Raw genomic sequence first — 19,584 nt, 5'->3', positions numbered from 1 at the left:
TAATTCCCTTTTTTAATTTTGATTTTCATTTTAGCACATTGAAAAACATTTAACATCATGGTTCATATTGGTCAGAACATTCAAATGATTACATGAACAAAATAAGTGAAATTGGCAAAAGACATACAATATGAATGTAAAGGTTTTTTAAAAAATACAGTAAAATAAAAATCTTATATTAAATATACATCTCACAACATTTAGCACACTTTTGACACTAGTTAAAAAAGACTCTCTTTCTCACTTTAGAGTTGAGACCAGAAAAGTAAAATACCAAGTAAATGAATCAACAATTTTTAAAAACAAAGTTAAGAAATAATAAATCAACGAAGTTAATAAATCAACAAATTTGCTGTAAACTACTATCCATGCTGACTCACCATATTGGTGAACTTTATACCTTTACTGTGACAACAATATTCACACAATTCTGTTTCCTCTGCTTTGAGATATTCTGAGTTACGTAAATATTACAGATACAGAAAGATTAAATCGGACACATATATGTGCTGAGCCATGATGCACTCTGGCTGACCTGAATATATTACAGATACAGAAAGATTGAACCAGCTACACACTGGGCCAGTCTCAGCCCACAGATTTGTATTTTTTACCACCACAGATTTCTCTGTGTGGAATTTTGGCTGCTCTCCCCAGGGAGAGTACGTCGCTACACTACAATGCCACCCCTTTTTTTTTTTTTTGTATTTTTTCCTGCATGCAGTTTTATTTGTTTTTCCTATCGAAATGGATTTTTCGACAGAATTTTGCCAGGAACAACCCTTTTGTTGCCGTGGGTTCTTTTACGTGCGCTAAGTACATGCTATACATGGGACCTTGGTTTATTGTCTAATCCAAATAACTAGCGTCTAGACCACAACTCAAGGTCTAGTGAAGGCGGCTGAGCCGTGATTCTAACCAGCACGCTCAGATTCTCTTGCTTCCAAGGCGGACGCGTTACTCTAGGCCATCCACTCCACTTACGTCACTGTTTCAGATGAGACTTATGTCACTGTTTCATAAAAACAAAGCAATGACAACAAACAAAAAAAAAAAGTTTTTAATTTAGTATGGGGATAGCACAGAGTTTAAGTTTCGTTCAGGACACCATGGGTCATTTGACCGATTCACCACAAAATCAGCAGGTCATTTACAAACATGATAGGTCAGGAAAAACCACTACTTGCCCCATTGGGGCCACCCCACGTACCCAAAATTTGTGACTGAGTTTTTACTTTGTCCATCACACCTGTCAGTGTACATATATGTGTCTGTGTGTGTCACACACACACACACACACACGTGCGCGCACGCACAGATAACGTAAACGAAGCGCGATCTCCATCCCTGGCATGCCCCAAGGGCCGTGGGTACATCTGCTCGACTCTCTCTTCTTTCAGCAAAAGCTGAAAACGTTAAAAACTGAGTCCCCTATACCCCGTGTGAAAGTGGAATACCCAAAACGTAGAAGTAAAGCAACTCCTCTGACCGTAGCGAAGCAAACCGCTCTATGCGTTGAAATGCGATCTCTGAACGTAAAAAAACAAAACAAAACAAACAAACCCCTCTGTACTGTTGTGAAACAAACCGTCTAGACGCAGCGAAGTAGCCGCTCTAAACGTAGAGATGATCACCTGTAAACGTAAAAAAGTAACCACCCTTAAAGTAAGTAAAATGCCATAAACGTTGAAGTAGACCAGCCTTTCTAGACATGGACAAATAAGAAGAAGCAAAAGTCTCCAAACAGGTAGCGATGTAATCCAACCAAATCCGCAGCAAGCTGAAGCCTTCAGTCCAAAAAATAGTGGAGTAACTCGTATCAAAACACAGTAGGGCAAACCTGTCTAAACTTAGAAAATAAATCATTCTCACATGTTGCACTGTTAACTACCCTAAACATGGAAATAAACGGACCTCTCTAACCGTAGCGAAGTAAACCCATCTAAAGGTAGAAATGTAATCTCCTCTAAACGAAGAAGAGTAAGCCCCTCTAAACTGTATTGAAGTAAACCAATCTCAGCTCTAAAGGTAGGTAAAATAGTCTTACAAACGTAGCCAACTAGCTCCCTATACATGCAAACCGTAGCAAACTAAAGCCTTCTAAAACGTTGTGAAGTAAACTGTACTAAAACTTAGTGGATTTCTTTTTCTAATCCCAGAAAATAACCCCCTAAAAACACAGCACTTAATACCGCCAAACACGTGGACATAAACCATCCCCACTACAAGTAATGAAATAAACCCCTCAAAACGCAGAAATGTAATCCCCTCGAAATGTACAAAAGTAAACCCCTTTAAACTGTAGAGTAGTAAGCCACACTGAAAGTTTAAGTCAACCAACAACTCTAAACGTTGGAAAATGAAACCCCATAAAAGTAGCAAGATAACGCCCTCAACTGAAATGTAGTCGTACCAAGCCCAGCAAACGTAATGAAACATATCTAAAACGAAACGATATAAGTCTTCTTTAACCGTGGCAAAGTAGGGTCATCTGAAACATGAACTTTTGTCAAACCTAGAAAATAAACCTCTCCAATCCATAATACAGTTAACCACCTTAAACGTAGAAGAAAGCCGCCCGAAACTAACCCAAAAAAACTTTGCTATGAAAACCCATCTCAAGGTAGAAATGTTATCTCCCCTGAACGCAGAAAAATAAGCCCATCTTAACCGTAATGAAGTAAACCACCCTCAACGCAGAAGTAAGCAAACCCTCTAAAGGTAAAGAAATAAAGCCCTACAAACGTAGCCAAGTACGCTTCTCAATGTAAAGCCACCTAAACATAATGAAGTAAGCATCTCTAAAACCGGCTTAGCAACATAACCCTCCCTAACCCATTGTAAAGTGAATCCCATTAAAACGTAGCGGAGTAAACAGTACTAATACGGAAAATGAACACCTCTAAACAACAGCTCTGTAAATCGCCATAAAAAAATGAAGCATACCAAAACCTCTAAAAATTGCGAAGTGACCGATCTACAAGCAGAAATGTAATATCTAAACGTGGAAGAGCAAACCCCTCCAAACTGTAGTGAAGTAAAACCATAAACGTAGACACAAACTAACCCCTCAAAACGTAGGAATATAAATTCCTTTGAAATAGCGAAGTAATGCCCTCTAAGATAATGAAATAAACATCTCTAACAATGTAGCTGAGTAAGCCTCCCAAAACCGTTTATTTATCATGGGCAGGGAACATAGAGTTGTCAACACATACACACACACACACACGCACGCACACACACACACACACACGCACACACACACACACACATACACATATTCACTTAAAATTTTTTTTTTTAAATTTACTTTCGATATTGACAAGTCAAGGGAGTTTACTCGCCTATGGTGACAGTGTTACGCTCCCTGTTGACGATGTGGCGAACGGCAACAAACATGGCGTCTTTCTGCACAACTTTGTTGGATACTCTATGCAAACCTGTATAGATCCGACGTTGTCTCCACGACTGGCCATTTAGACAAATCCACGATTTGCATGCACTGTCAGGTGTATTTCTTACCCTTTTGTGGGAAAATAGGAAGCGGTGGGAAAAGGAATCCGTATATTATAACTTGCTGTTGCAGTTTGTTTCACTTTATTTCTTATTTGTTTCGTAAAAAAAAAAATTCTTTACAAAAAGTACTAGATTGTAAGCGACAGGACTGTCAGTCTACTTCCTGGGGTGGAGTGACGGGTGTTTTATACAATGTATAAGTAGATATAATGTGTCTGTAAATGTGCGCGATATTTGCAACAGTATTAAAACTGTTACTGTTTGTGCTTATTTCAGTTTCAAGCACATTTTATCGACGCTTGGGACATTGGATTTCACGTCCAAACAATTATAGATATTAGCAGTATTTGATGATTTCCCTTCTTTGCTGCAAATTATTGTTGAAAAATATATCATAGGTCTTGAAGTCAGCCTGCCACTGTTGATAACACTAGTATAATGATGATCTTGATGTGTATACTAATTACCATGTATACAATCCTAAACCCACTGTGAATCCTCAAGTCATAGTAACAAACTCCCTCTTTTGGAAAATCATGTTTTGTCACTGCCATGGTGCTATCCATCTGCTAATGTGACTGACCATCTCCTGCAGCCACTGCAAAGTATCGGCCACTGATGGTTGATACAGAATTTATAATGATATCCCCAATGATATTGCTGTCTAAACTGCTGAACTGAAAGGAGCTGATCAAATTATGTTGGCTTTTTGTTCTTTTACACTATAGCACTGTCTTCTGTCATCTGAACCCCAGTGGACTTTTCTTTTTTGCCACACACTGATCTGCTGCTGAAGTCATGCTCTCCCAGTCCCAGTCCACTTTTTCTGCCAAAACACACACACACACACACACACACACACACAAAAGAAATGTCTAATGGAAATCTAAGATATACTTGCATAGCCATAGAGAACTTAGGTATAGCAATATTTATATAGTCCTGCCTTCTTCTCTGTGTAGTAAGAAAAGACCGAGCTTAGCTTGATGAAAAAAAAGAAAAAGAAAAAAAGGAAAAAAGAAAAAAAAAAAAAGAAGAAGGAGGAGAAGAAGAAGAAGAAGAAGAAAAAAGAGAAGTAGAAAAGAGGCCCAACTTGAGATTTTAAATTTTTTTATAATTTATCTTCACTGCTGACAGTGTTAAATGTGAAGGTTTTGTCACAACTGCCTCATTTAACTTTTTAAAATGTACCATCTGTAGATGGAGATCTTTCAAAACTATGATTCTCTCTCTCTCTCTCTCTCTCTCTCTCTCTCTCTCTCTCTTTTTCTCTCTCTCTCTTTGAGATCTTTCAATACAAGCTGATTCTCTCTCTCTCTCTCTCTCTCTCTCTGTCTGTTATATATAAATTATTTATATCATAGAAAAATATGCTGGAACGCATGGTTATCAATTTTGGTGTGTGTGCATGTGTATCAGGGTCGGAGGTGAGCACTGACATCAGTGGGGAAGTGCAAGCTGTGGTGATATGCACAGTTCCTGCAGTCTGGAGGAACACATCATCATTGTTCACATCTCATTCTTCCTCACTGCCTGCCAGCACCACTGTCACCACCACCTCCACCATCACCACTGCCACAGGTCTGCCACAGCAGACCTCCTCAGTGCTCCAGCCACAGCAAGCCTCAGCATCACCACTGGTGTCATTGCCACAGCCTCCAGCCCCATCATCGTTTTAAGGCAGCAGCATTGGTGAGATCCTCGACAGAGGAGGAGTGAACAGGAGGCTGGAGTCAAGATGGCGCAGGCCCCTGACTTTGAAAAAACAGCGGACAGGTCAGTACATAGAGGCTGAGCAGCCAGGTAGACATGTCTGGACAGGTCAGTGTAGGTAGGCTGAGCAGATAGTTAGAAATTCAGGACAGGTCAGTACATATAGGCTTCTTCTTCTTCTTCTTCTACGTTCGTGGGCTGCAACTCCCACGTTCACTCGTATGTACACGAGTGGGCCTTAACGTGTATGACCGTTTTTACCCCGCCATGTAGGCAGTCATACTCCGTTTTCGGGGGTGTGCATGCTGGGTATGTTCTTGTTTCCATAACCCACCGAACGCTGACATGGATTACAGGATCTTTAACGTGCGTATTTGATCTTCTGCTTGCATATACACACGAAGGGGGTTCAGGCACTAGCAGGTCTGCACATATGTTGACCTGGGAGATCGTAAAAATCTCCACCCTTTACCCACCAGGCACCGTCACCGTGATTCGAACCCGGGACCCTCAGATTGACAGTCCAACGCTTTAACCACTCGGCTATTGCGCCCGTCGCATATAGGCTGAAATGATAGGTAGACATTCTGGGGAGGTCGGTGCATATAGGCTGAACAGATAGGTAGACATTCTGGATAGGTTGGTGCATATAGGCTGAACAGATAGGTAGACATTCTGGACAGGTTGGTGCATATAGGCTGAACAGATAGGTAGACATTCTTGACAGGTCAGTGCATATAGGCTGAACAGACAGGTAGACATTCTGGACAGGTCACTACATATAAGCTGAACAGATAGGTAGACATTCTGGACAGGTCGGTGTATATAGGCTGAACAGATAGGTAGACATTCTGGACAGCTCACTACATATAAGCTGAACAGATAGGTAGACATTCTGGACAGGTCAGTACATATAGGCTGAACAGATAGGTAGACATTCTTGACAGGTCAGTGCATATTGGCTGAACAGATAGGTAGATATTCTGGACAGGTCACTATCGTAAAGTTTGGTCTATTGAGCTCACTGGTATATAAGCCGCACCCACTAAATTTTGGAAAATATACATACCTAAGCTGCATTGGCTTATAAGCCGCACTTATTTCCGGTACTGGAACACATACTGATACTACAGAAAAGCTGTCAATACCGTAGGTTATAAAAGAAACAGAAGTGGGAATAACACAAAGGAAAGCAAGCGAAAATACTTCTAGTGCCAGAAAAAAATAATAGATAAACACAATGAAAATAAGATCCATAATTTAGGGATAGTCACATTTATTCAACGTCATCCTGCTCACTGAATCCACTGAAATCTTCGTCTTCAGTGTCCGAGTTGAAGAGAACCAGCACAGCTTCCTCCGCTATCTTGTCACTGACTTCAGCCTCGCTTTCACTTCATGAACATGAAGGTGGAGGTCGCTGCTGGTTCGTCGCTTGCACTGTCGTCTGCTAGGTCGATGCCTTCAATTTGAAGGCTGCATCATAGGTATAACATTGTGTTTTCGGCATGATGAGAGTGTACGCTTGAGCAGAGTAGAACTGAATGCTGATCGGAAGGCTTTAATGTGTGCAGATTTGATTTATAAAACGTGAACAGTTAGCACACTATCCTGAAGCTCATCCAAAAATTCATGGACAGAAATCATGATTTTGGTGAGTTGAAGGGCAGCTAAGAATAGACGAGAACGTGAAACTCCCTGGATCGTTAAAATCCTCAAATAAGTCGCATCATTGTATAAGTCGCAGAGGTTGAAGCTGGAGTAAAAAGTCGCGGCTTATAGACCGAACTTTACGGTACATATAAGCTGAACAGTAGGTAGACATTCTGGACAGGTTGGTGCAAAAAGGCTAAACAGATAGGTAGACATTCTGGACAGGTCACTACATATAAGCCGAACAGATAGGTAGACATTCTCGACAGGTCGGTGCATATAGGCTGAACAGATAGTTAGACATTCTGGACAGGTCGGTGCATATAGGCTGAACAGATAGGTTGACATTCTGGACAGGTCAGTACATATAGGCTGAACAGATAGGTAGACATTCTGGACAGGTTGGTGTATATAGGCTGAACAGATAGGTAGACATTCTGGACAGGTCGGTGCATATAGGCTGAACAGATAGGTAGACATGTCTGGACATGTCAGTACATATAGGTTGAGCAGATAGGTAGACATGTCAATCTGGACAGGTCAGTACAATATGCTGTGTAGACAGGTAGATATTCTGGACAGGTCAGTACATATGGGCTGAGCAGACAGGTAGGCATGTCAGTCTGGACATGTTAGTACAATACGCTGTGTAGACAGGTAGGTATTCTGGACAGGTCAGTACATATGGGCTGAGCAGACAGACATGTCAATCTGGACATGTCAGTACATATAGGCTGAGTAGACAGGTAGATATTCTGGATAGGTCAGTGCAAGAAGCCTGAGCAGACAGCTAGACATTTTGGATAGGTCAGTGCATAGGCTGAGTAGACAGGTAGACATTTTTGGACAGGTCAGTGCCGGTAGGCTGGCAGGTATAGACTGACAGGCTGCTTTCAGTCAGAAAGCTGCAAGGTCATCTTTGAGGGATAAAAGCACAGCTGGTATGCATATGTTAGAAAAAAGAGTCCATATGACAGGCAGTCTTGATAGAGAATGGAGAGAATGACATGAAATAAAGGTGGAAATGAACTGACAAAATTTCTTGTGCTGTAGGACAAGGCTGAACAACTTATTCCAGTTGATTGACAAGTCTCTGAGTCGCATGGGAAAGAAATCAACACCAGAAGACCTTCAGCAGATCCGCTATGCTTCCTCCAAATTGCTGCAGATACTGTCTGCACAAGGTTTGTGCTTTGCTTTCTGCCTGAGGAGAGTGCATGGTGTGTGTGGAGTCGATGTGTGTGTGTGTGTGTGTGTGTGTTGTTGTTGTCTCGTTTCTCATTTATCAGATGGATTCCCCCATCTCCTCAAATAAGGTAGCAGTACGTTGCAGGTCCTCCAGTTCTCCGTAGAGCTTCTGGGTCGCTGGGATTGGATCGGGCCATGTTTTCTCTCGGAGCGTTTGGTGGAGCACGCAGGACTGCAGCAGATGTTCTGTTGTCTGGCTGCCTGTTTTGCAGGGGCATTGCTCAGTGTCGCTGATACAGAGTTTCGTGTATAGGTGGTGTTTCAGGCGGTTGTGGCCTGTCCCTGAACCTGAAAATGGCTACCTGCTCTTGATGAGTCAGCAGGTAGTATGGGTCTGCTCTGTTATGGCTTGGATACTGCTGCTTCCACTTGTTCTGCAGCTTGGCCTTAAGGATGGTCCTGGATTCAGAGTAGCTGGTAGACCTGTCCATCTGCTCTTTTGTAGTGCCTTCCTTTGCCAGGGAGTCAGCAGTCTCGTTGCCAAGCACGTTGTGCAGAGGGAGGCGAGAGAGGAGGACATATTGTTGAGTTCTGGATCTCTGTTGGACCAAAGGGCCTGCAAAATGGACAGGGCGTCGGTTAGGAAGACAACGTTGTGGCTGGCGTAGGGGCTGACCTCAATGTGGGCTGCTGCTGTTTTCAAGGCTTCGGCTCTGTAATTGGTGGAGTACAGGCTGGTAGTGAGGCAGATCTTTTCTTCTCTGCCTCCTGGATACTGAACATAGACTCCTGCCCTTCCATTCTGAATGGCATCTGCCGCAGAGCCGTCAGTGTAGACATGAGTCCAGAACTCTTTGGGGAACTGGGTGTGGTGTTCAAGGGTGAGGGACTTTCTTTCAGGGCCGCTTTGGGAATCTTTGGGGCCAACACCAGGGATGCTGCACTGGATGAGGGGAGGGGTTCCTTCGCTCCAGGCAGGGACGGCAAGACACCGGGGTATCACTTTGGGGACATGGTCAAGGATATCCTGATGTTGCCATTCTAGGATCCTGCTCTGGTGTATGAAGCTCCCTCTCTTCAGCCGTCCTTTTGTTGGCTGGGATAGTCTGTCCTTCATGGGCTGGCCTTGCGACCTCTTGAACTTGGCAGCCTGGGTCAGGAGTTTGGCGTCTCTGCGGTCCTCAAGGGGCTGGAGCTCTGTGATGGTTTCAAGCTCCTGAATTGGCATAGACCTCATGGCCCCTGTGATGATATGGGTAGCTTGATTCTGAACCTTGCTGATCCGTTCAAAGTGGGACTTGGCCGTAGTGCCCCATGCAGTCATGCCATACTCCACCACTGGCCTGACTCTACCAGTGTACAGCCTCCTGAGGGTTGTGTTGTCTGCGCCCCATGTTGTTCCTGCTAACTTCTTCATGAGGGCAAGTCGTACTTTTGCTCTTGATTCTGCTTTCTCTGCTTGCTTCTTCCACGTCAGGCGTTTGTCAAAAGTGACTCCCAGGTACATGGGGTTGTTCTCAGCTTAAAAGTGACTCCCAGGTACATGGGGTTGTTCTCAGCAAGCAGAGTTTGTCCATTGATGCGCAGGTTGGCCTTCTGTTCTTTAGGTGAGAGGCTGAAAACATGCTGTGCATTGCAGACAAGTTGCATGCACGTGTGGTGCTGTATATTGCAGACAAGTTGTGCACATATGTACTGCTGTGTATTGCAGACAAGTTGTATACATTACATGTGTGGTGCTGCGTATTGCAGACAAGTTGTATACACATGTGTTGCTGTATATTGCAGACAAGTTGTGTACATTCATACTGCTGTGTATTGCAGACAAGTTGTATACATGTGTGGTGCTGTATATTGCAGACAAGTTGTATACATGTGTACTGCTGTGTATTGCTGACAAGTTGTATACACATGTGGCGCTGTGTATTGCAGACAGGTTGTACACACATTCGTGTTGCTGTGTATTGCAGACATCTGACAAGTTGTACACACATTTGTGGTGCTGTGTATTGCAGACAAGTTGTGTAAACGTGTGTGTGGTGCTGTGTATTGCAGACAAGTTGTGTAAACGTGTGTGTGGTGCTGTGTATTGCAGACAAGTTGTGTAAACGTGTGTGTGGTGCTGTGTATTGCAGACAAGTTGCACAGAGACCTGGTCTTCAAGCAGCCAGGGTTGTTGGACATCCTGATCAGTGTGCTTCAGGTCAGTCATCTTCAGTCTGAATTTCTTGCTTCCCTCCTCTCCTCTCCACTCCTTTGTGTGTGTGTGTGTGTGTGTGTGTAAGCGTGAGTAGTGTTAGCAAATTATACACATGCTTGTTAACTACATCTGTCCATATTATTAAACAGAGAAAAGCTACATGAACAACAGAATCACAATACATATCACACAATAGAGCAACGACGCCCAAGCTTTAATTTAGAAAATAATTCCATTCCTGAAAACCTGTTCCGCTCAGGTAGGCAATATGTGGGGTAACAGTTGTGGCTCTCTTGCAGAAAGCGTGGTGATTTTTGAGCTTCCATCCATGACGACTTCTGTCAGAGAAAATTGTGTAATGAAGGATTTTTAAGTTTGTCACATTGCTTTGTCAAACAATCTCCATGCAGAACAACAGTTTTAAACTGGTTCAAAGACTTCCAGTTAATGCTTGAAGATAGTGACCATTGTGGTTGTCTGGTAACCGTGGTTACTCCAGAAAAGGCCTCCTAGGTGAAGTCATTGATTGAGGGGAATCAAATAATTTCCTACAATGAAACAGAAAATACAATGAACTTTTCATTGGAAGTATTTTGTGTATCATGGTCTGGTTAATGAAAGTTCTGTTTTTGATCCTCTGGTGAAAAATTGAAGGAATGGTCAACATCAGATTGCACGGCTTAGGTTTAGGTGCATTGATATGACTGTACTTGTGCCTGTTTTTTTTTTTCCAGGTGCTTTTTTGTTTTTTTTTTAATTTGTTTTTTGATGTTCTGCAGGATTTATATTTACATTTTTTCAGCCCTGATGTGGTTTGTTGTGGTTGGCTGGGCTGAAAGCAACAACGCTAAATAGATCAGTCGATAAATGGATAGATAGATAGATAAAAAATGAATAAAGAAATGAATGAGTGAATGAATAGATGAATACATAAATAAATAAAGATGTGTGTGTTGTGCTGTGCTGTTGCAGCAAGTGACGGATGAGCAAGCCCTGAACAACACTGTCAGCATCTTCAGTGAACTGGTGGGACGAGCACGTAAGTCCTCTCTCAGTGTGTCTTTCTCACTGTCCGTTTTTCTGTTGTCTATGTGTGTAGCTTTGTTCTCTGTATTTCTCACTGTCTGTCTACAATACAGTACAGTGCAATGCAATTCAATTCAGTGCAATACAATACAATGCAACACAACACAGTACATCACAATGCAATACATCACTAGGCAACAAAACACAATGCAACACAACACAACACAACACAACACAACGCAAGGCAACGCAAGGCAAGGCAAGGCAATGCAAGGCAAGGCAACGCAACGCAAGGCAACGCAACGCAATGTAGTGCAGCGGAGTGCAATACATTACATTACATTACAATACAACAGCACAGCACAGCACAGCAAGCACAGCACAGCAGGGCACAACCCAACCCAACCCAACCCAACCAAACCCAACCAAACTCACCGTTGAAGTGTGCACTGTGCTGTGTGACCCAGAGTCAGGGAAACGGTGCCTGCTGCTGGTGAACCATGGGCTGACGGTGGTGTTGCTAGGTCTCCTCAAGCAGGTGGCCTGCCAGGACCTCACCCTCTCTGATGAAATCCTTCATCTCTGCCACAGTGTGCTAGCCAAAGTGGCACATAAAGGTAAAGCCTGCTTTAATTACTTTCTTTTTCTTGGTGGTTCTTGGATGTGCTGTTTTAAGTTTTGCTTGCTTCTCATGCGTTCTTACGAGTAAAGGAACTCCATGGAGTGTGGTTTTTGATTGACGTATGATTCACAAGGAAACTCAGGCATGCATGCACACATGCATGCATGCACTCACACATGCTACTCATGCAAGCATTCTTACAAACACACAGGCACACTCACAAACGTACACACACACACACACACACACATATACACGCATGCATAGCACAACATATGATTATGTTATACTTTTTCAGAATATGATTTAAGCATTGCACCGCAAAACATATAATTATGTTAAACTTTTTAAGAATGCAATTTGAAGCAAAACTGCCTTTGACAATAGACATACCTATCAGTCACTTGTACTAGATGTCTGAAAAGTAACATGACCATTTTTCATCCCATCTAAATCCAGGTAATTTCATTAACCAGACCATGATACACAGTCATACCAACTGAATGGTGATTTCATTCACATTAATAAACCAACTTTATCAGGGTAGTTTCATGACCCACACAAATCATCTGAACTAAAAAGGTAATTTCAATTTTGATGTACAGTATGGGTACATCCTGTATAAGACTGTTGGATGTTAAATTTCCATTTGCATTCTCCATGTGTGTGCAGATCGCAAGTTTGGCTTAAAGGCTCGTCTGCACCGCACGCTGCTGTTGACCTTGAACTTAGTCAAAAACAACATCAGTCATTTCCGTTTTCTGCAGCCTTTCCTTCAAGTGTTAAAACTGTACACTGCCAACAGTGAGTGTGTGTGTGCGTGTGCGTGTGCGTGTGTGTGTGTGTGTGTATGCGCGCACATGTAATTATGTGCATGCATGCATATCATTGTATGCATGCTTATGTGGATATGCATGCATGTGTGAGTGAGCAAAAGTTCACTGAGTGTGGATTATTTTTGTTTTCAGTTTGTTTCAATCATTTGCATTCTGTGAAGTTTGTATTTTTGTCATAGTTTGGTATTATTATTTGATATATTTGGTATTATCTGTTTGTTTTGTTTATTTATCTTTGTTTCATTTTGGGCTAATGTTTTATACATACTTATGGTAGGCTGTTAACATGTCGGGTTTATGTATAGGTCAGGTGTCTGCTCCTGTATAGAAAATGTTTAGAAATGACGCTGATATGGCATAGCACGTATGGGTCAGTCTGCAAGCTTGGGTGTCACCTTGAAAGTGATACTGAAAGGTATATATGTATGTTTTGTTTACAAATTTCATACAGCATGACTGTGTTGGTGAAAGTGTCACAGGTGTGAATGCCTCCTACTTGGGCAAGCACAGTGCCATCCCCATCATGTTTTAATACATTTAATCAGTATGACTGTGATGGTGGATGTGTGACAGGTGTGAACGCCTCCTACCTGGGCAAGCACAACGCCATCAGCATCATGTTTCGTGTCATCACTGCCTGCGGCCGTAAGCATGTGGTGTGTTGCAAGTTGGCCCTGGAGAGCCTCACCAACATGACCAAGTCCAGTACGTCTCACTCCACTCACCCCAGTCTGATCATGATTTGATTTTAGCTGAAGTGTGTGAGAAAATATTACCCCAACTCACTATACTATGTCCAGTACGTGTCTCTCTGCTTGCCCTCAGTCTGATTCTGATTTGATTTTTGCTGAAGATTGTGAAGAAATGTTTTCCCCAACCCACATTTGATTTTAGCTGAAGAGTGTGAGAAAACACATTTTCCCCAACCCACTATACCATAACCTGTACGTCGCTCTCTGTTTGCCCTCAGTCTGGGCTGATGGCATTTGTGTTAAATATCATCATTTCTGTTGACCAGTGTGAGAAAATAGTTTACCCACATGTTAAACAGTGTTGCCAGTAGTGACCTGGTTTAACTCCTCTCCCCTACACCCCAGCAGTGTTGCCAGTAGTGACCTGGTTTAACTCCTCTCCCCTACACCCCACCAGTGTTGCCAGTAGTGACCTGGTTTAACTCCTCTCCCCCACACCCCAGCAGTGTTGCCAGTAGTGACCTGGTTTAACTCCTCTCCCCTACACCCCAGCAGTGTTGCCAGTAGTGACCTGGTTTAACTCCTCTCCCCCACACCCCACCAGTGTTGCCAGTAGTGACCTGGTTTCACTCCTTCCCTCCTACACCCCAGCAGTGTTGCCAGCAGTGACCTGGTTTAACTCCTCTCCCCTACACCCCACCAGTGTTGCCAGTAGTGACCTGGTTTAACTCCTCTCCCCTACACCCCACCAGTGTTACCAGCAGTGACCTGGTTTAACTCCTCTCCCCTACACCCCACCAGTGTTGCCAGTAGTGACCTGGTTTCACTCCTTCCCTCCTACACCCCAGCAGTGTTGCCAGCACTGACCTGGTTTAACTCCTCTCCCCCACACCCCAGCAGTATTGTCAATGACCTGGCTTTGTTGACACTTTGTGATCTTGATGGGCAGAGAGCAACTCGGCCCGCCTGGTTGGCATGGGTGGTGTCCCCTTGCTGTTGACGCATCATTGGGACTGGCACCAGGCGGACGGGAAGAACCGCAATGTCAGCCTGCGGAAAGCCATCCTCAACACCCTGAAGAACATCACCAACCTCAGTGAGTACTTCATTGCGCTGTGCTGTGCTGTGTTGTGCTATGTTGTGTTGTGTTGTGTTCCGTGCGTTGTGTTGTACTGTGATGTATTGCATTGCATTTCATTGTATGATATTGTATATCACTCTTTGTCACAACTGATATCTGTGTGAAATTCAGGCTGCTCTTCCCAGAGAGGGTGCGTCACAACAGCGTAGTGCCATCCTCTTTCTTTTTTCTGCTTTCAAGTGCACATGGCTTATTCGAATGCTTAGTGCCAAACCACCACTCAAGGTCTAGTGGAGGGGGAGAAAATGCTGCTAAGTGTGGGAGTCGATCCTGTGCACTCAGATTCTCTTGCATCCTGGGCAGATGCATTACCACTCGGTTATAACCTCATTTAAAAACAGAGCACAGTTGTGAGCATAGCTTATTGTGCTTTAATTATCTGTTGAATAGCTGCATTGGTGTTTCTTTGAATAAAGTTTGTTTGAAACAAAAAGTTGGCGTAGTTCTCCCTCACTGATGCACCTTCACAAAGCATGTCCTACCTGCTACTGTTCTTTGTCATTCCACTGATATGATAAACTGAGGTCCCATGTGCAGTATGCGCTTTGAACACACAAAAGAACCCGCAGCAACAAAACAGTTGCCCATGGCAAAATTCTTTAGAAAAGTCCTCTTTAATAGTAAAATGAATACCCGCAGGCTGAAAAAAAAAAGATTGGGAAATATAAAGGTATGAAGCACTGAGATGATGCATCTCCCCAGGGAGAACAGCTGGAATTTCACACAGAGAAATCTGTTGTGACAAAAAGTAATGCACTACAGTATACACCACTCCACTCCAATGCACTCCACAAAACTACAATACAATACAATACAATGCAATACTATACAAGACAAGACAAGACAAGGCAGTGCAGTACAGTACAGTACAGTACAGTACAGTACAGTACAGTGCAGTACCTTGTTCACCTCTTGTCAGTCATGGAGCATGACTGCCTACATGGCAGGATAAAAATGGTCATAAACATAATGCCCACTTTTATGTAAAAGTAAACATGGAAGTCGCAGCCCATGAACAAAGAAGAAGAAAAAGGAACAGAAGCAAGGAGTAGGAGGAGAGAAAGAAAGAAAGAAGTACATTTGTGTGTGTGTGTGTGTGTGTGTGTGTGTGTGTGTGTGTGTGTGTTGTGTGTGTGTTGTGTGCTTGTGTGTGTGCAGAGTCGGGGCGGCAGGCCTTTGTGGAGTCTGACGGGATCCGCCTGCTGTACAACAGTGCGCAGGAGGTGAGTGACTCGCGGGAGGTGGAGAGCCTCATCATGCTGGCCTCCCTCATCATGCGCAAGTGCTGCCCCCGCAATCGTCTGCCCCTGGACAATGTTCTCAGCGCCGTCACCTTCCCCCTGCCACACTCGGACCAGCACGTGCCCGAGTGCTACACTCTGCCCGAGTTCCAAGGTACTGGTTTTTTTTGTTGGGTATTTAGAATTGTTTTCATTGTCTTTTGGACTTTGGACCAGTGCTACACTCTGCCTGTGTTCCAAGGTACTGTTTTTTTGTTGGGTATTTAGGATTGTTTTCATTGTCCTGTGAAATTTGGACCAGTGCTACACTCTGCCCGAGTTCCAAGGTACTGTTTTCATGTTGGGTATTTAGGATTGTTTTCATTGTCCTGTGAACTTTGGACCAGTGCTACACTCTGCCTGTGTTCCAATGTACTGTTTTTTGTTGTTGAGTATTTAGGATTGTTTTCATTGTACTTTTGGACTTTGGATCAGCTCTACATTCTGCCCGAGTTCCAAGGTACTGTTTTCATGTTGGGTATTAGGATTGTTTTCATTGTCCTGTGAACTTTGGACCAGTGCTACACTCTGTCTGTGTTCCAAGGTACTGTTGTTGTGTTAGGTATTTTGGATTTTTTTCATTGTCCAATAGAACTTGGATCAGAGCTACACTTTGCCTGAATTACAAGGTACTGTCATCATGTGGAGTGTTGGCCTTGTGGTGATGTGTCCGCCAAGGAAGCGAGAGAATCTGAGCGCACTGGTTCAAATCCCACAGTCACCAGTATTGTCTCCCTCTCCACTAGACCCTTAGTGTGTGTGTGTGTGTGTGTGTGTGTGTGTGTGTGTGTGTGTGTGTGTGTGTGTGTGTGTGTTTCAGCCACCATGTGTGTGTGTTTCAGCTACCATTTGTGTTTTTCAGCCACCATGTGTGTGTGTGTGTGTGTGTGTGTGTATTTCAGCCACCATGTGTGTGAGTTTCAGCCACCATGTGTGTGTGTGTTTCAGCCACCGTGTTCATGTGTGTGTTTCAGCCACCGTGTTCATGTGTGTGTTTCAGTCACCGCGTGTGTGTGTTTCAGCCATCATGTGTGTGTTTCAGCCACCATGTGTGTGTTTTTTCAGCCACCATGTATGTGTGTTTCAGCCACCATGTGTGTGTTTCAGCCACCATGCGTGTGTGTTTCAGCAGCCCTGTGCGTGTATTTCAGTCACCATGTTTGTGTGTTTCAGCCACCAAGTGTGTGTTTCAGCCACCATGTTTGTGTGTTTCAGCCACCATGTGTGTGTTTCAGCCACCATGTGTGTGTGTTTCAGCCACCATGTGTGTGTGTTTCAGCCACCATGTATGTGTGTTTCAGCCACCATGTGTGTGTGTTTCAGCCACCATGTATGTGTGTTTCAGCCACCATGTATGTGTGTTTCAGCCACCATGTGTGTGTGTTTCAGCCACCATGTATGTGTGTTTCAGCCACCATGTGTGTGTGTTTCAGCCACCATGTGTGTGTGTTTCAGCCACCATTTGTGTGTGTTTCAGTCACCATGTGTGTGAGTTTCAGCCAACATGTGTGTGTGTTTCAGCCACCATGTGTGTGTGTTTCAGTCACCATGTGTGTGTGTTTCAGCCACCGTGTGTGTGTGTTTCAGCCACTATGTGTGTGTGTTTCAGCCACTATGTGTGTGTGTTTCAGCCACCCTGTGTGTGTTTCAGCCACCCTGTGTGTGTGTATGTTTCAGCCACCATGTGTGTGTGTGTTTCAGCCACCCTGTGTGTGTGTGTATGTTTCAGCCACCGTGTGTGTGTATGTTTCAGCCACCATGTGTGTGTTTTTCAGCCACCATGTGTGTGTGTTTCAGCCACCATGTGTGTGTGTTTCTGTGTATGTTTCAGCCACCCTGTGTGTGTGTGTATGTTTCAGCCACCATGTGTGTGTATGTTTCAGCCACCATGTGTGTGTGTTTCAGCCACCATGTGTGTGTGTTTCAGCCACCTTGTCCATGGCCCCCAACCAGCAGGAAGACAGTGACCACAGCTCCATGGATGAGGATGACGACATTGACAGCGATGATGAACGTTTCCGCTCTGACCATCCAGATGAGGTATCCCTTATGTATACGTATAGTTTCTTTGTAAAGTTGTCTTTTTATGATTAAGGAACATTTGTTTGCCTGCACTTGTTTTCTCCCACTCTGTCATGTTGTTGTAGATGTTGTTATATGGCAGTGACATGTCAAATGACACTTGTTTCCCCCAACTCTTATCATGTTGTTGTAGATGTTGTTATATGGTAGTGACATGTCAAATGACACTTGTTTTCCCCAACTCTATCATGTTGTTGTAGATGTTGTTATATGGTAGTGACATGTCAAATGACACTTGTTTTCCCCAACTCTGTCATGTTGTAGATGTTGTAAAATGGCAGTGACATGTCAAATGACACTTGTTTTCCCCAACTCTGTCATGTTGTAGATGTTGTAAAATGGCAGTGACATGTCAAATGACACTTGTTTTCCCCAACTCTATCATGTTGTTGTAGATGTTGTTATATGGTAGTGACATGTCAAATGGCACTTGTTTTCCCCAACTCTATCATGTTGTTGTAGATGTTGTTATATGGTAGTGACATGTCAAATGACACTTGTTTTCTCTCACTCTATCATGTTGTTGTAGATGTTGTTATATGGTAGTGACATGTCAAATGACACTTGTTTTCCCCAACTCTATCATGTTGTTGTAGATGTTGTTATATGGTAGTGACATGTCAAATGGCACTTGTTTTCCCCAACTCTATCATGTTGTTGTAGATGTTGTTATATGGTAGTGACATGTCAAATGACACTTGTTTTCTCTCACTCTATCATGTTGTTGTAGATGTTGTTATATGGTAGTGACATGTCAAATGACACTTGTTTTCCCCAACTCTATCATGTTGTTGTAGATGTTGTTATATGGTAGTGACATGTCAAATGACACTTGTTTCCCCCAACTCTGTCATGTTGTTGTAGATGTTGTTATATGGTAGTGACATGTCAAATGACACTTGTTTCCCCCAACTCTGTCATGTTGTTGTAGATGTTGTTATATGGTAGTGACATGTCAAATGACACTTGTTTTCTCTCACTCTATCATGTTGTTGTAGATGTTGTTATATGGTAGTGACATGTCAAATGACACTTGTTTTCTCTCACTCTATCATGTTGTTGTAGATGTTGTTATATGGTAGTGACATGTCAAATGACACTTGTTTTCCCCAACTCTGTCATGTTGTTGTAGATGTTGTTATATGGTAGTGACATGTCAAATGACACTTGTTTTCCCCAACTCTGTCATGTTGTAGATGTTGTTATATGGTAGTGACATGTCAAATGACACTTGTTTTCCCCAACTCTGTCATGTTGTTGTAGATGTTGTTATATGGTAGTGACATGTCAAATGACACTTTTGTTTTCCCCTGCTCTGTGGTGTTGTAGATATCCTACATTAATGACATGTCAAATGACTCTTGTTTTTCCCCACTCTGTCTGTTGTTGTAGATTATATGATATGCACATATGATTATATGTATTGTATGTTAATGATATGTCAAATGACCTGTGATGTTGCAGTCAGAAGATGATCAAGGTGATGGCCTTGAACCGGCAGAGGTCAGGACCATGGATGAACTACGCATGTATGATAAATTTTTCCCTGAGGTCTTCGAATTTGATGTAAGTGCGTTTTGCTCTTGAAGCAGGTGTCGGTGTGCTTGTTTTGTAATAATATGTTCACACATA

General features: G+C 43.1%; 1 protein-coding gene across 2 annotated transcripts in view; it reads left to right on the top strand.

Annotated features, from left to right (window-relative positions):
- The first annotated feature begins 3,384 nt into the window (after positions 1–3,384).
- LOC143282483 (cytosolic carboxypeptidase 1-like) overlaps positions 3,385–19,584 on the top strand; it is a 34,431-nt gene continuing 18,231 nt past the window's right edge. Inside the window, exons 1-12 of one of the 2 annotated variants that reach the window (XM_076588142.1) lie at positions 3,385–3,512; positions 4,939–5,295; positions 7,939–8,069; positions 10,209–10,276; positions 11,246–11,312; positions 11,767–11,916; positions 12,594–12,725; positions 13,331–13,462; positions 14,399–14,545; positions 15,749–15,985; positions 17,798–17,910; positions 19,417–19,518. In XM_076588142.1, the coding sequence (XP_076444257.1) occupies positions 5,258–5,295; positions 7,939–8,069; positions 10,209–10,276; positions 11,246–11,312; positions 11,767–11,916; positions 12,594–12,725; positions 13,331–13,462; positions 14,399–14,545; positions 15,749–15,985; positions 17,798–17,910; positions 19,417–19,518 (1,317 nt within the window). In that variant the 5' untranslated portion in view covers positions 3,385–3,512; positions 4,939–5,257. The remainder of the gene's footprint in view (positions 3,513–4,938; positions 5,296–7,938; positions 8,070–10,208; positions 10,277–11,245; positions 11,313–11,766; positions 11,917–12,593; positions 12,726–13,330; positions 13,463–14,398; positions 14,546–15,748; positions 15,986–17,797; positions 17,911–19,416; positions 19,519–19,584) is intronic. The other variant, XM_076588143.1, reaches the window with a different exon arrangement.

This window comes from Babylonia areolata, chromosome 5, assembly GCF_041734735.1.
Source record: "Babylonia areolata isolate BAREFJ2019XMU chromosome 5, ASM4173473v1, whole genome shotgun sequence".
Taxonomy (NCBI): domain Eukaryota; kingdom Metazoa; phylum Mollusca; class Gastropoda; order Neogastropoda; family Buccinidae; genus Babylonia; species Babylonia areolata.
This window is presented reverse-complemented; position numbering and strand designations above follow the sequence as displayed.